At 38.0% G+C, this 16,201-nt stretch overlaps 1 protein-coding gene and 1 long non-coding RNA gene across 3 annotated transcripts in view; one reads left to right on the top strand and one right to left on the bottom strand.

Annotated features, from left to right (window-relative positions):
- The window catches only part of CCDC30 (coiled-coil domain containing 30), a 118,588-nt gene that overhangs the window by 34,857 nt on the left and 67,530 nt on the right, over positions 1–16,201 (top strand). Inside the window, exon 8 of one of the 2 annotated variants that reach the window (XM_072771624.1) lies at positions 2,098–2,196. In XM_072771624.1, coding sequence (XP_072627725.1) covers positions 2,098–2,196 — 99 coding nt within the window. Of the gene's footprint in view, positions 1–2,097; positions 2,197–15,945; positions 16,093–16,201 lie in introns of those variants that run through there. The other variant, XM_072771625.1, reaches the window with a different exon arrangement.
- LOC140602323 (uncharacterized) lies at positions 14,061–15,952 on the bottom strand. The gene is made up of 2 exons (XR_012005278.1): positions 15,771–15,952; positions 14,061–14,481 (listed from the first exon to the last, which is right to left on the bottom strand). It is a non-coding gene; the product is annotated as an uncharacterized lncRNA (long non-coding RNA).

Raw genomic sequence — 16,201 nt, 5'->3', positions numbered from 1 at the left:
TTGGATAAGTTTGAGTTGTGTCACATTTTTTAATTATTTCTTTTTCATCCTCTATTGATTTTTAATGTGTACTTCCAAGTTCTGGATATATGTCTCTTCAATTTTAGTGGGTTTTGGGGTGCCTGGGTGGCTCAGCGGTTTAGTGCCTGCCTTTGGCCCAGGGCGTGATCCTGGAGTCCCAGGATCGAGTCCTGCATTGGGATTCCTGTATGGAACCTGCTTCTCCCTCTGCCTGTGTCTCTGCTTCTCTCTCTGAATAAATAAAAAAATCTTAAAAACATTTTTAATGGGTTTTTAAAAAGATTTTATTTGAGAGAGAGACAGAGATAGCAACAAAAAGCACAAGCAGGGAGGAGAGGGTGAAACAGACTCCCTATTCAGTAGGGAGCCCCATGTGGGGCTCGATCCCAGGACCTTGGGATCATGACCTGACCCAAAGGCAAATGCTTAACCAACTGAGCCACCCAGTTGCCCCCGATTTTAGTTTATTTTCATTTTACAGTTATATCTCTAGTGTCTCACACAACACCTGGCATATACTAAGTGCTCACAATATACTTGTTGCAAGAATGGATAAAAGTACTCATTAGGAAATGAACTAGGGGTGGTGGAAGGGGAGGTGGTAGGGGATGGGGGTGACTGGGTGACGGGTACTGAGGGGGGCACTTGATGGGATGAGCACTGGGTGTTATTCTATATGTTGGCAAATTGAACACCAATAAAAAAATAAATTTATAAAAAAAAAAGTACCCATTAGGATGGCTCTTATCAAAACAATAGAAAATGACAAGTAATATGGCAATTGACAAGTTGATGGTAATATGGAGAAATTGGAACCCATGTGCATTGTTGTTGAGAATGAAAAATTATGCTGCAGTCACTATAGGAACCAGCATGGCATTTTCTTTAAAAAGTAAATATAGAATTACCATTTAATTGAGCAATTCTGCTTTTGAGTATATACCCAAAGAATTGAAAGCAGGGACTTGAACAGATACTTGCACACTCATGTTCATAGCAGTGTTATCCATGACAGCCAAAAGTTTGAAGCAATTCAAGTATCCCTTGTTGGATAAATAGATAAATAGAATGTGGAATATACAATAGAATATTATTCAGCCTTAAATAGGAAGGAAATTCTTTTTTAAAAAATATTGTATTTATTTATTCATGAGAGACACAGAGAGAGAGGCAGAGACATAGGCAGAGGGAGAAGCAGGCTCCATTCAGGGAACCTGATGTGGAACTTGACCCCAGGACTCCAGGATCACGCACGCCCTAAGCCAAAGGCAGATGCTCAACTGTGGAGCCACCCAGGCAACCCAATAGGAAGGAAATTCTATTCTATGCTACAACATGGATAAGATTTGAAGACATTATGTTAATTGAAATGTAAGTCACAAAAGGAAAAATAGTGTATGATTCCCCTTATGTGAGGTACTTAGAGTAGTCAAAATCATACAGACAGAAAGTAGATTGGTTGTTTGGGACTGCGGGGAGAGGACAGGATAGGGAGTTCTTCAATGGGCATAGAATTTCAGTCTTGCAAGATGAAAAGAATTTTGGAGATTTATGGTGGTGATGGTTGCATAATAATTAGAAGGTACTTAATAGTACTGAACTGTGCACTTAAAAATGGTCAGCATGGTAGATTTTGTATTATTTGTTTTTTTTTTCATTTTTAAAACACCATCATAAAAAGAATGAACAACTGTTCAAGTTGTCTTAGTCTTTGTGCATTTACATATTTAATACATATATGTACATATTAAGTATATTATAAGTAATATAAGCTATATAATAAGTTATTATAATAATACTTAAAATATACTTAATACATGCACATACATATATATACATACATGATAAAACTCAAGAAGAGTAAATTCTGAACAGTGTTACTTCTGGAAAGGGAAATGGGATTGTGGGGTAAGATTATGTGAAAGAAATTTTCAATTTTTATTCTCTATACCTATGTGTATAGTTTGAAATGTTTTCATAAGGGATGTATTCAGTATTCCTTGTATCTTTTAAAAACAAAGCAGACCACCTCCCCAAACCCCATATTCTCATATTCAAAATGCTTTTGTATTTGAGGTTGAAAAACTTAAAGGAGAGATTCATGAATCTCAAGAGAATAAGCAACTTGGAAACCACTCCCCTGGGAAAACTGTGGACACCAAACAGAGAGAACAGGTATTGTAAAGTCTATTCATTCTGATTTTGAATTTTGAAGCAAGTCGCATTTTTCTAAAATACACCAGTGTGATTGTACTGATCATTTGCTACTCTCCTCTTGCTGTCTGTCTTTCTTTATTGCTTGGCCAATTAGAATGGAGGAAGAAATTGGGGAGCAGAGGATGTGTTTCTGTTAAAATCTTCCTCACAGGGAAAATTTATATGAAGAATGTAATGGACTATTTTCTTTTTTAAAGGAAAAAAAAAGGAATCTTACAAAGATACAACCAATTTCAGCATTTTTAATAATCAAAATGAAATTGATTTATAGAATCAACAATGGTGGGGTAGTAGGTAGTTGGAGTCACACTGAAAGAAATAAACTATGGTGAAGAACCAGAAGGGCTTAGATGCTGTGCACCATGTCTCATCTTTTCAGCATGATCAGCCTCTGAAGTGGTGGGCAAAGTGATCAAACGCAAGCTGGAATGAAGTGGGACCCAGTGTGGTTTAGATAGGGTTGTGTCAAACATTCAGGGCAAGGGGCTAGACTGCTTTGGGGGGGCTTTCCTCTTCCATACCCAAGATGAGTGACATCCCTTGTTGCTGAGCCTGTTTTTATTGTAGCTCCTTGAGCCATATAGCCCAGACCTCTTAGGTATCATGGAAACTGCAGCTACAGGATTTTTTGGCTCTGACTCAAGGAACTAGTATTATTCCGTGTCTTCCAAAACCCTCTTGCATAGAAGCAGTGCAGTTTTGTAGGAAGGAAGGGAAGAAAAGCAGAGAAGGTGGGAGAGAATAGTGGAGAGAGTAGAGAGAGAGAGAAAGAGCACAAATGGGGAGAGGGGCAAAGGGGCAGGGAGCCAGAGGGAGAATCTGAAGCAGATTCTGCACTGAACATGGAGCTGGACAAGGGGATCCATCTCCTGACCCTAAGATCATGACCTGAGCTGAAATCAAGAGTCGGATGCTCAAAGAGAGAGAGAATCTTAAGTCAGCTCCACATTCAGCAGAGCCCAATATGGGGCTTGATCTCATGACCCTGAGATCATAGCCTAAGCTGAAGTCAAGAGTTGGGCACTTAACCAACTCAGCCACACAGGAGCCCCTCACTGTGGTTTTAATTTGACTTTTGAGAGTGTCTAATGACAATGAGTAGGTTTTGATGTGCCCATTGGCTGTTAGTATATTTTGTTTTATGAGACTTCTGTTCAAATATTTTGTTCATTAATTGAATTATATGAATATTAAGTTGCAGGAATTCTTTATATAGATTGGAATCAGGCCTTCATTAGATATATGTATTTTAAATATTTTTCTCAGTGAAAATGATTTGCTTTTCATTTTTTTTATATATATATTTTTTAATGTTTTTTTTTAATTTATTTTTTATTGGTGTTCAATTTACTAACATACCGAATAACCCCCAGTGCCCGTCACCCATTCACTCCCACCCCCCGCCCTCCTCCCCTTCTACCACCCCTAGTTCGTTTCCCAGAGTTTTGCTTTTCATTTTTAAAAGTGTTTTATGAAGAATAGTTGTTTTAAAATTTTGATAGAAATTTATCAAAGTTTTATTATAGGACAGAAAAGCCATCTGAGAAATCTTTGGCTACATCAAGGACACAAATATTTGTCCTCTCTCTTCTTCTAAAGGTTTTATAGTTTGAGCTCCTACATTTAGGTTTATGATCCATCAGAGAGAATTTTTGTAATAGTGTGATGTAAGGTTTGAGGTTCATTCATTTCCAAATGTATATCCAGTTATTCTGGGACAATTTATTGGAAAGAGAATTATTTCCTTATTTAAAGTTTTTGGCACCTTTATCCAAAATTAGTTATGCAGCTCAATTTCTAGACTCTATTCTGTTCCACTAATCTACATATTTGTTCATAGGATAATACCATGCAGTCTTGAAATCAGAAAGGAAACCTTTCCAACTTTATTTTTCTTTTTCAAAGATGTCTGGACTGTTCTAGGTCCACTGCATTTTCATATACATTTTTTAAAAAGATATTATTGACTTATTGAGAGAAAGAGAGAAAGAGAGAGAGAGAGAGAGAAAGGAGAGAAAAGAGAGGAGGGGCAGAGGGAGAAGGAGAAGCAAACTCCCTGCTCTGCAGGGAGCCTGACATGGGGCTCAATCTGAGGACCCTGGGATCATGACCTAAGCTGAAGGCAGATGCTTAACCAACTGAGAATCAGCCTGTCAATTTTGACAAAAATGCCTGCTAGGATTTTGATTGGGATTTCACTGAATCTTCAGATCAAGTGAGGGAGAATTTTTATTTTAACAATATTGGATCTGCTGATGTGTTAACATGGTCTACATCTTTCTGTTTATTTGGGTCTTTAATTTGTCTCAGCAATGTTTTGTAGTTTTCAGCACACAGGTCTTACCTGTATGTAATTACATTTATTCTTTAGAAAGAATTGAAGTATAATTTACATACCATAAAAGTATATGGTTCAGTGGTTTTTAGCATGTTCACAAAGTCACACAATTATCACCATTATCTAATTTCAGAACATTTTCAACTCCCCTAAAGAAACCCCAAACCCATTACATTCTCCATTCCCTTAGCCTCCAGCCAGCCTCTTGCCAACTACTAATTTACTTTTTGTCTCTAAGAATTCGCCTATCCAGTACATTTCATACAAATGGAATCATACAGTATGTGGTCTTCTGCATCTGGCTTCTTTCACTTAGCATAATCTTGTCGAGATTCAAGCAAATTTTAGCATGAATCAGTACTTTCTTTTTATGGCTGAATAGTATTGCATGGATATACCACATTTTGTTTGTCCATTCACCAGTTGATGGACATTTGGTAGTTTCCATTTTGTGGCCATTATGAATAATGCTGCTATGAATACACACATACAAATTTTTTGTGTGGACATGTTTTCATTTCTCTTGAGTATGTATGTAGGAGTGGTCCCACATGTCCCACATTGCTAGGTCCTATGTTTTTTTTAATAATTTTTTTAAATTTTTATTTATTTATGATAGTCACAGAGAGAGAGAGGCAGAGGGAGAAGCAGGCTTCATGCACCGGGAGCCCGATGTGGGACTCGATCCCGGGTCTCCAGGATCACGCCCTGGGCCAAAGGCAGGCGCCAAACCGCTGCGCCACCCAGGGATCCCGCTAGGTCCTATGTTAATTCTATGTTTAACCTTTTGAAATTGCCAGGCTGTTTTCCAAGGCAGCTGCCCCATATAACATTCCCATCAGCAGTATATGAGAATTCCAGTTTCTGTCTTTTTTATCATAGCCATCCTAGTGGGTGTGAATTAGTATCTTAATGTAATTTTAATTTCATTTCCTGAGTGATATTGAGCATCTTTTCTTATGCTTATTGAGCATTTGTGCATCTTCTATAGAAAATGTCTATTCATATCTTTTGCCAACTTTTAATGGACTAATTTGTCTTTTTATTTCAAGAATTCTTTATGTATTCTATTAATGAGTCTCTTTCATACACTGGATTGTGCCTCCCCCAAAGTGTGTTGAAATCCTAACCCCTAGTACCTGTGAATATGACCTCATTTGGAAACAGGGTCTTTGGAGATGCAATCGAGTTAAGATGAGGTCATTAGAATGGGTCCTACTCCAATATGACTGGTGTACCTATAAGAAGAGGAAATGCTGTTTCAAGACAGAGATGCTCAGGGAGTGCCATATGATGACAGAGGCAGAGGTTGGAGTGATGCAGCTGCAAGCCAAGAAATGCCAAGGATCAACGGCCACCGCCAGAAGCTAGGAGAGGCAGGGAAAGATTCTTCCCAGCGTCTCAAAGGGAACATGACTCTGCTGACAGCTTGGTTTCAGAGTTCTAGCCTCCAGAGCTATGAGGAATACATTTCTGTTGTTTTAAGCCACCTTATGTGTGGTGCTTTGTTATAGCAGCCCTAGGAAACTCGTTGACATTTTGGTACCAGAAAGTGAGGCACTTCTATAACAAATACCTAAAACTGTAGAATGGGCTTCATAATTGTATTATATATAGAGGCTAGAATAATTTTGAGGTGCTAGATAGAAAAAGCAAAACTGCCTTGAAGGGAATGTTGGTATAATATGGATTTAAAGGTTATTCTGATGGGAGCTCAGGAAGTGAGAGCTTCAGGGAAGGCTTTGTCATCTCAGACAACACATAGATTGCCATGTCCAGAATGTTGCTATAAATATGCACATCAAAGGTGCTTCTGCTGAGGCCTCAGAGAGCAATGAGCAACATGCTGTTTGGAGAAGAGGTGATACTTGTTATAAGGTAGGAGAATGTGGTTGAATTATGTTTTACCATTGGGTGGAAAGTAGAACCTATAAGTGACAGACTTGGATGCCTAACTATGGTGATTTACAAACAAAATGTGTAAGGTGTGGTTTAACCTCGATGATTATGGTAAAATGCAAGAGGAAGGAAATAAATTGGATGAACTGTTAATAAAAAGGAACAACACTTGCTGTTCTAAGCCCTGTAGTACACTGTTATTATTCTTGTTTTAGCCTATTACCTTTTAAAGGAAAAGCAGGGGATCCCTGGGTGGCTCAGCGGTTTCGCGCCTGCCTTTGGCCCAGGGCACAATCCTGGAGTCCCGGGATTGAGTCCCGCGTCAGGCTCCCGGCATGGAGCCTGTTTCTCCCTCTGCCTGTGTCTCTGCCTCTCTCTCTCTCTCTCTATGTCTATTATAAATAAATAAATAAAAATAGGTCTTTAAAAAAAAAAGGAAAAGCAAAAGTCTTCATATTTAACCACATATTGACCGTTTCTAGAGCTCATCATTACTTTGCATAAATCCAACTTTCTGTCTGGTACCAATCATACTTCTTTAGCCTAAAGAACATGTTTCAACATTTCTTCTAGAGTAAGTCTACTAGTGATAAACTTTCTGGTTTTGTTTGTCCATAAAAGTCTTTACTTTAAAAAAAATTCTTTTTACCTTGGCAAAATACACATAACAGAAAATTTATCATGTCAACTATTTTTTTAAGATTTATTTATTTATATGAGGGAGAGAGCATGAGTGGCAGGTGGGGGAAAGGGGGGAGAAGGAGGGAGAGAGCAACAGAATCTGCGCTGAGCAGGGAGCCCGCTGCAGGGCTCAATCTCACAATCCCAAGATCATGATCTGAGCGGAAATCAAGAGTCAGAGGCTCAGCCCACTGAGGTGCCCAGGTGCCCCTCGTGTTTCTAAGTGTACAGTTCAGTGATAGTAAGCATGTTCACATTGTTGTGCAGCCATTACTAACATCCACCTCCAAAACTCCCTTCATCTTGTAAAACTGAAATTGTATATTCATTAAACAGTAAGTCCCCTTTCTGTCCTTCCCCCAACCCCTGGCAACCACCATCCTACTTCTGTCTCTATGGTTTTGACTACTATAGGTACCTCACATAAAGGGAATCATACACTATTTATCCTTTTGGGACTCACATTTCAATTAGCATAATGTCTTCAAGTATCATTCATGTTGCAGCATAGATCAGAATTTCCCTCCTATTTAGGCTGAATAATATTCCATTGTATATTCCACATCCTGTTTATCCATTTATCCATCAAGGGATACTTGGGTTGCTTCAACCATTTGGCTATTGTGGATAGCACTGCTATGAACGTGAGTGTGTAAGTATCTGTTCAAGTCCCTGCTTTCAATTCTTTTGGGTATATATATAGATGTGGAACTGCTGGATCATATGGTAGTTCTCTTTCATTTTGTTGAGGAACCACCATACCATTTTCCACAGTGACTGCACTATTTTACATTCTCACTGACAGTGCACAAGGATTCCCCTTTCTCTATATCATCAGCAGCAGCACTTGCTATTTTCTGTTTCTGGTGCTAGCTTTCCAAATGAATGCAGGGTGGTTTCTCACTGTGGTTTGAGATGCATTTACCTAATAATGAAAGATGTTAAACATCATTTGATGTGCTTATTGACCTTTCATATGTCATCACTGGAGAAATATCTATTCAAGTCCTTTGCCTATTTTTAAATCAGGTTGTTTTTATGTTGTTGAGTTTTTGGAGCTCTTTACATATTCTGATTACATCAATCCCTTATTGGTTTTATAACTTGCAAATATTTTTCTATTCCATAGGTTTACTTTTCACTGTGTTAATGAACAAAAAAAGTTCTAAGTTTCATGAAGTCCAGTTTGTCTATTTTTTCTCTTATTGTCTGTACCTTTGATGTCATATCCAAGAAATCATTGCCAAATTCAATGTTGTAAAGCTTTTCCCATCTTTTCTCCTATGAGTTTTATAGTTTTAGGTCTTACATTTAAATCTTTGATCCATTTTGAATTAATCTTTATATACGCTGTTAAGATACAACTTATTCCTTTGCATATAGATTTCCAGTTATTCAAGCATCATTTGTTGAAAAGACTAGCCTTTTCCCATTGAATGTTCTTGACACACTTGTCAAAAATTATTTGACCATATACATGAAGGCTTATTTTTGGGCTCCGTATTCTATTCCATTGATCTGTATGTCTGTGTTTATGCCTGTACCACACTGTTTTGACTACTGTGACTTCACAGTAAATTTTAAAATCAGGAAGTATGAGTTCTGAAGCTTTGTTCTTCTTTTCCAAGATAGTTTTAGCTATTCAGCATCCCTTGAGATTCCGTATGAATTTTAGGATGGGTTTTTCTATTTCTGCAAAAAAATGTCATTGGGATTTTGATAAAGATTACCCTGAATCTGTAGATCATTTTGGGTAGTATTGACATGTTAACCATGTTAAGTCTTCCAGTTCATGAACATGGAATGTGTTTCTGTTTGTCTTCTTTAATTTTTTCAGCAATGTTTTGTAGTTTTCATTGTACAAATCTTTCACCTCCTTGGTTAAGTTAATTCCTAACTATTTTATTATTTTTGATGCTACTATAAATGGAAATGTTTTTGTAATTTCCTTTTCAGATTGCTTGTTGTTAGTGTGTAGAAGTGTGACTGAGTTTTGTGTGTTGATTTGGTATCTTGTTACTTGGCTAAATTAACTTATTATGTCTAATTGCTTATAGAATCTTTACAGCTTTCTACATATAAGGCAATATCATTTGCAAACAGATAATTTTACTTCTTCCATTCCTATTTGGATATCTTTTTTTTCTTGTTAATTGCTCTGGCTAGAATTTCCAATACTGTATTGAATAGAAGTGGTGAAAGCTTTGTTTCTGATCTTATAGAAAAGCTTTCAGTCTTTGACTATTGAATATGATGTTCACTGTGGGTTTTTTATAAATCTCTTATTATGTTGAGGTAGATTGTTTTTAAGATTTTATTTATTTATTCATGAGAGACACACAGAGAGAGGCAGAAACATAGGTAGAGGGAGAAGCAGGCTCCCTTCAGGGAGCCCAATGCAGGACTCGATCTCAGGACCCCAGGGATCACGACCTGAGCTGAAGGCAGACGCTCAACCACTGAGCCACCCAGGGATCCTGAGGTAGTTTACTTTTATTCCTAGTTTATTTCATGTTTTTTTTTTTCAATCATGAAAGGGTGTTGGATTCTGTCAAATACCTTTTCTGCATCAATTGAGATGATCATGTCAATGTTCCCTCATACTTTTAATGTGGTGTATTACATTGATCGATTTCTGTATGTTAAACCATATTTACATTTCAGGAATAAATCTCACTTGCTCATATTCATTCAAATATAATGTGAAATTCATTTTAATAATATTTTGTTAAGAATTTTGCATCAATGCTCGTAAAGGATATTGGTCTGTGGTTTTTTTTCTTCCTTTTTGTATATTTGTATGACTTTCATGTCAGGGTAAGCTGGCCTCACAGGATGAGTTAGAAAGTGTTTCTTCCCTTTTAAGTTTTGGAAAAGGTTCAAGAAGTGTTGGTCTTAGTTCTTTTTAGATGTTTGGTGGAATTCACCAGTGAAGCAATGAGGCCTGGGCTTTTTTTTGTACCTGAGATTTTTGATTACTGATTCAGTATTCTGTGAGTTATAGGTCTAGTCAAATTTTCTGTTTCTTCATGATTCAGTCTTTGTTGCTTTTATGTTTCTAGGAATTTGTCGATTTCATGTAGGTTATCTAATTTATTGGTGTACAATTGTTCAAAGTACTCTCTTCTAATGCTTTTTAATCTGTAAAATCAGTAATGTACTCACTTTCAATTTCTATGTTAGTAATTTAATTCTTCTCTTTTTTTCTTAGTCTTTCTAGCTAATAGATTTATCAAATTTGTTGATCTTTTCAAAGAACCAATTTTTGGTATACCTGATTTTCTTTTTTTCTTTTTTTATTTGATCTGTGCTCTCTTATTCTTTCTTTCTGCTAAGTTTAGGTTTTTTTGCTTGTCCTTTTATACCTCTCTAAATTATAGAGTTAGGTTGTTGATTTCAGATCTTTCTTATTCTTTGATGTAAGCTATAGCTATAAATTTCTCCCTTAGTACATCTTTCATTACATCCCATTAGTTTTGATATGTTGTAGTTTCATGTTTCATTTTCATTCATCTTAGGTATTTACTAATCTCTTGTGATTTCTTCTTTGAGCCATTGGTTGTTTAAGAGTATGTTGTTTAATTTCTACAAATAGTTGAAATTTCCAGTTTTCCTTCTGTTATTAATATCTGTTTCTATCCTGCTGTGGTTGGAGAAGATACTTTGCATAAGATCTGTCTTTCAAAATCTACTAAGACTTAGTCTATGGCCTAAAATATTGTCTGTCTTGGAGAATGTCTGTGTGCATTTGGGAAGAGCGGTCATTGAGTAGAGTGTCCTATATATGTCTGTTAGATATTGTTGCTTTATTGTATTGTATTGTATTGTATTGTATTGTATTGTTCAAGTCCTGTTTCCCTATTTATCTCATACCTGGCTGTCCTATCCATTATTGAAAGTAAGATATTGAAGTCCCCAACTCTTTTTTTTTTAAGATTTTATTTATTCATGAAAGACACAGAGAGAGAGAGAGAGAGAGAGGCAGAGACACAGCCAGAGGGAGAAGCAGGCTCCATCCAGGGAGCCTGATGTGGGACTCAATTGCGGGTCTCCAGGATCATACCCTGGACCAAAGGTGGTGCTAAACCACTGAGCCACTTGGGCTGCCCCCCCAACTCTTATTATAGAAATGTTTATGCCTTCTTTCAATTTTGCCAATTTTTGCCTTATATATTTTGGTTGGTGATTAGGTACTACTATATCTTATCGCTGTATTGAAACTTTTCTTAATATATAATGCCCTTATTTGTCTCTTGTAATCTTTTTGATTTAAAGTCTATTTTGTGGGATGCCTGCATGGCTCAATTGGTTAAGCATCTGCCTTCAGCTCAGGTCATGATCTCAGGGTCCTGGAATTGAACTCCTCATTGGGCTCCCTGCTCAGCAGGGAATCTGCTTCTCCCTCTCCCTCTGTCTCCCCCACTTCTCATGCTCATGCTCTATCTCTCTCAAATAAATAAAATTTTAAAAATAAAATAAAATCTGGGACATCTGAGTGGCTCAGCAGTTGAGCATCTGCCTTTGGCTCAGAGCACGATCCTGGAATCCTGGGATGAAGTCCCACATCAGACTCCCTGTAGAGAGCCTTCTTCTCCCTCTGCCTATGTCTCTGCCTCTCTGTGTCTCTCATGAATAAATAAATAGATAAATAAATAAATCTTTGAAAAAATCTATTTTGTCTGATATTAGTTTAACTAGCCTTGCTATCTTTTGGTACTACTTGCACCCTTTTGCTTACAATCTCTTCATATCTTTGGATCTAAAGTGAATCTTCTGTGGACAGTATATAGTTAGATTATGCTTTGTTTTTTCCATGATACCAATGTCTGTCTTTTGATTGGAGAGATTAAGTGCCTTACATTTAAAGTAATTATTAAAGTAGGACTCTGTCATTTTGCCATTTGTTTCTATGTGCCTTATAGCTTTTGATCCCCCTCATTTCCTGCATTAGTATCTCTCTTGTGTGTAGTTAACTTTTTGGGTAATAAAACATTTTAATTCCTTTTCATTCCCTTTTGTGTATATTCTATAAGTATTTTCTTTGTGGTTACCATTGGGATTACATTTAACATACTAAAGTTATAACACTTTAATTTGGATTTATCCCAGCTTAACTTCAATAATATGCAAAAACTACTCATTTACAGCTCTGTTCTCAGTAATTGACATCACAGAATTACGTCTTTATATAGCATGTATCCAAATTGCTTTTTAAAATGTATTAGCCCCTTGGGGCACCTGGATGGCTCCATTGGTTAAGTGGCTGCATTTGGCTCTGGTCATGATCCCAGGGTCCTGCGATGGAGCCTGTATCAGGCTTACTGCTCAGTGGGGAGTCTGCTTCTTCCTTTGTACCTCCCCCTACTTGTGCTCTTTCTCTCTCACACACACACACACACTCTCTCTTATATAATAAAATCTTTAAAAAATGTATTAGTCTCTTAACATAGAAACCAAATCATGGAATTAGAATGAAAGTTACAATAATACTAGCTTTTAGGCTAATAATAATTTTTATTTATTTATTTTTTAAAGATTTTATTTATTTGTTCATGAGAGGCACAGAGAGAGAGAGAGAGAGAGAGAGAGAGAGGCAGAGACATAAGCAGAGGCAGAAGCAGGCTTCCTGCAGGGAGCCCAATCCAGGACTTAATCCCAGGACCCTGGGATCATGCCCTGAGCCAAAGGTAGACAATCAACCACAGAACTACCCAGGCATCCCTAATTTTTTTTTTTGCATCCCTAATTTTTAAAACAATATATTAATCTCTTAAATCATGTAGAAAACAAAAAGTGGAGTTTTAAACCATTGCTAATTTTTATCATCGCCCATGTATTTACCTTTACTGAGATGTTTATCTCTTCATATGGCTTTGAGTTACTGTCTGTTATCTTTTCATTTCAACCTACAGGACTCCTTTTAGAATTTCTCACAGGGCAGGTCTAGTAGTAACAAACTCCCTCAGCTTTTGTTATCTGTGAATGTCTTAATTTTATCCTCACTCTTGAAAGAACAGTTTTGCTGGATATGGAATTCTTGGCTGTTTTGTTCTTTTAGATTTTGAATATATCAGCCTGCTCCTCTGGCCTCCAAAGTTTCTGATGAGAAATCTGCTATTAATCTTACTAAGGATCTCCTGTAGGTGACAAGTCACTTCTTTTTGCTACATTAAAGATGATCTCTTTGTCTTTGGCTTTCGGTGGCCTGATATGTCTCAGTGTGAGTCTCTTGCAGTTCAGTGAGCTTCTTTGATGTTTATATTCATGTCTTTAAATAAATGATCATTTTCTTTTGACTTTGATGGTAACCATGACCTGTTGCCCATTCCTTGTCTTATCATCCATATATCCACTAGAAGGAGACTGATCTGGGAAGCAAGCACCAAGACAAGACTAGAGTTGCAGGGGAGTTATTGGGGGTGGTCCCTGAGAAGGATCAAGGGAAGGGCAGACGTAGCCTAGCAAAAAAGCCTTTAGCTCATGATGTAGGTCTGATATCTGTTAAAGAAGAGGGAGAAGGAAAAAAGATTGAATAGGAAGAGCCTCAGATTGTGGTGTAGCTCTGAGAAGTCTTGTTCAGACCAACAGGGCTTTAGCGTAATGGTAACCTGTGAAGGAATTCCACATTAACTAGAAATGTCCGAGCCTTAATATCCTCACCATGCTCAGTTATTCACTGGAGGCTGCCTGGGAAGAGAATGCCAAGTTCTTTCCTGAAGAGAGAGATACCTACCAGTGGTGCACTTTCATGTGGCCCTCTTTATCACAGGATTCCTGATAGTAGAACAGATCCTTGTAGAGTAACTGGTTAATCCACTCCCTCTATGATAGATGTTATCTATGACATAAATGAACATACATCATATTTTAAAATATGTTTAGTAAAGAAGATTATACATTGTCCTCTCGTGTTTAATTTTAAATGCCAGAAGTTTTTTCTTTGTCTAATCTCCATCCTGTAGGCTGTGGTATAAACCACTTTTTTTTTTTTTACTTGTTCATAAAGACTTGAAATATGTGTGGATTTCTAAGATAATACTAAATAGATTTTTGCCATCAATGTTTTCTCTTGATCTTCCATGAAGACAAAGATTCAAGCTTTCTTGATTGAGTTTGGCAGCCAAGCAATGATGCTATCACTATTAACTAAAGGATCCTTCTCATCTGTGGAATTGAGTGAACCGAGTACTGTAATCAGTAGGTTAGGATTTTCAGATCTTGATGCAGGGCCATGCTCCCCTTGGGATGAATCTTCAGCTTTTAGGTGGGTGCATGGGTGTCTCATGCCATCATTCCTGGTTTCTTACTGCTTTACTTTCTGTTTCCTACAAAAAAGAAGTAAGAGTATGGGAATGAAAATTTCAGTGCCTACAATGTTATAAGGTCTCTGCTGTGGGTTTGATATAACTCATTTAATGTTAACAGAAAATTCTGGGAGGTAGGTATCTCTCACCCTGCTGTGTAGGTGAGGAAACCTAGATCACAAATTCATAAGTGTGAAGATTTCAAATTTCAACTGACTACAAGACTCATGTTTTTGCTACTGCAATTTTCAAACTGTGTTTTGAGGATCCTTGATGTTCCACAGATGCAGAGCTCTAGGTCTTCTTCCTCTATATCAACCAGAGAAGCCTCCATTTCTGGGTACCCTGTAGACAGTTTCCCCATAAGAATTCTTTTGAAAATAAATGGGAAGAAAAGGGAGGTGGGTGGGGGGTGGGGGTGAATGGGTGACAGGTACTGAGGGGGGCACTTGATGGGATGAGCACTGGGTGTTATGCTATATGTTGGCAAATTGAACTCCAATTAAAAAATATGTAAAAAAAGAAAATAAATGGGAAGAGATGACTTTAAAAGGACAAATAATTTAGAAAACCAATCCCTTAAATCGGGCAGGCTATTCAAGATAATGACCTGTAACCCTTACCCATTTCTTTCTTTCTTTCTTTCTTTCTTTCTTTCTTTCTTTCTTTCTTTCTTTCTTTCTCTCTCTCTCTCTCTCTCTCTTTTTTTTTTATTCATGAGGGACACAGGGGTGGGGGGGCGGGCAGAGACACAAGGAGAGGGAGAGGCAGGCTCCACGCAGGGAGCCCAGTGTGGGACTCAATCCCAGATCTCCAGGATCAGGCCCTGGGCTGAAGGCGGTGCTAAACCGCTGGAGCCACCCAGGCTGCCCCCCTTATCCATTTCTATCTGCAGACAGATTTACCATTGATAGACCATCTTAATGCTGCTATTCTCAGAGAAGATGCTTAAAAAGAAGAAATGCTAGGTATCTGGTAGGAATGATAATAGCCACAATATATTAAGCATCTCTCAAATGCCGTGATCTGTTGTAGATATTTTATAAACATAATCTCATGTAATCCCTGTAACAGCCCTCCCCAAGGTAAGTAAGTATAGTCCCCATTTCATATTTGAGAGAACTTGAAAGGTCTTGAACAAAGTGAGCGGCAGAGCTAGGAGTTGTTCCAGGGTCGTCAGGCCTTGGAGCTGATTTTGTATATCACATCAACTCTTGGATGAGGATTTATGGAAGGGTTTACGTAGGGGATTTATAACAACTCATGGGGGCTACAGCATGCTCAACACTGAGCATATAAACCGTGCCCACCTGGAGGTGATGACTATGTCCCATCCTGCCTGGTGCCCGCACCTGCCATCCCATTGACTGTGTCTATGAGAGAGCACAGCCTAGTGCAGGCACATAGTTGAGATGGCAGTAGCACTTGTCATACTGTGCCTAGGAGGCACAGTTTGCTTCAGAGCAGTAGTAGACGATCCCTACCTTTGGGCCAGTAGAACACTGAAAGTGGAGAATTCTGAGCTGTTACACTGCACTCCAGAGTCGTTGGTGGCTACCCCATGCCAGTGAGGCAATTCCCTAATAAGTCTGGTAGTGCTTGCTTTTTTCTGACTGCTGCCTGACAGGCGAGGTAGGCTCCCTTCAGCTACCCAGAGCTCTCTCTATCCCACTGCTCATTTCTTAGATTATTTGCTGCCCCTTTGCTGTGTTTTTCTGCTTGAAACTTTGATCACCACGAA

The sequence above is a fragment of the Canis lupus genome, chromosome 13 (assembly GCF_048164855.1).
Source record: "Canis lupus baileyi chromosome 13, mCanLup2.hap1, whole genome shotgun sequence".
Lineage (NCBI taxonomy): Eukaryota > Metazoa > Chordata > Mammalia > Carnivora > Canidae > Canis > Canis lupus.
The sequence above is the reverse complement of the archived record's forward strand: the minus strand, read 5'-3'. Positions and strand labels throughout refer to the sequence as shown.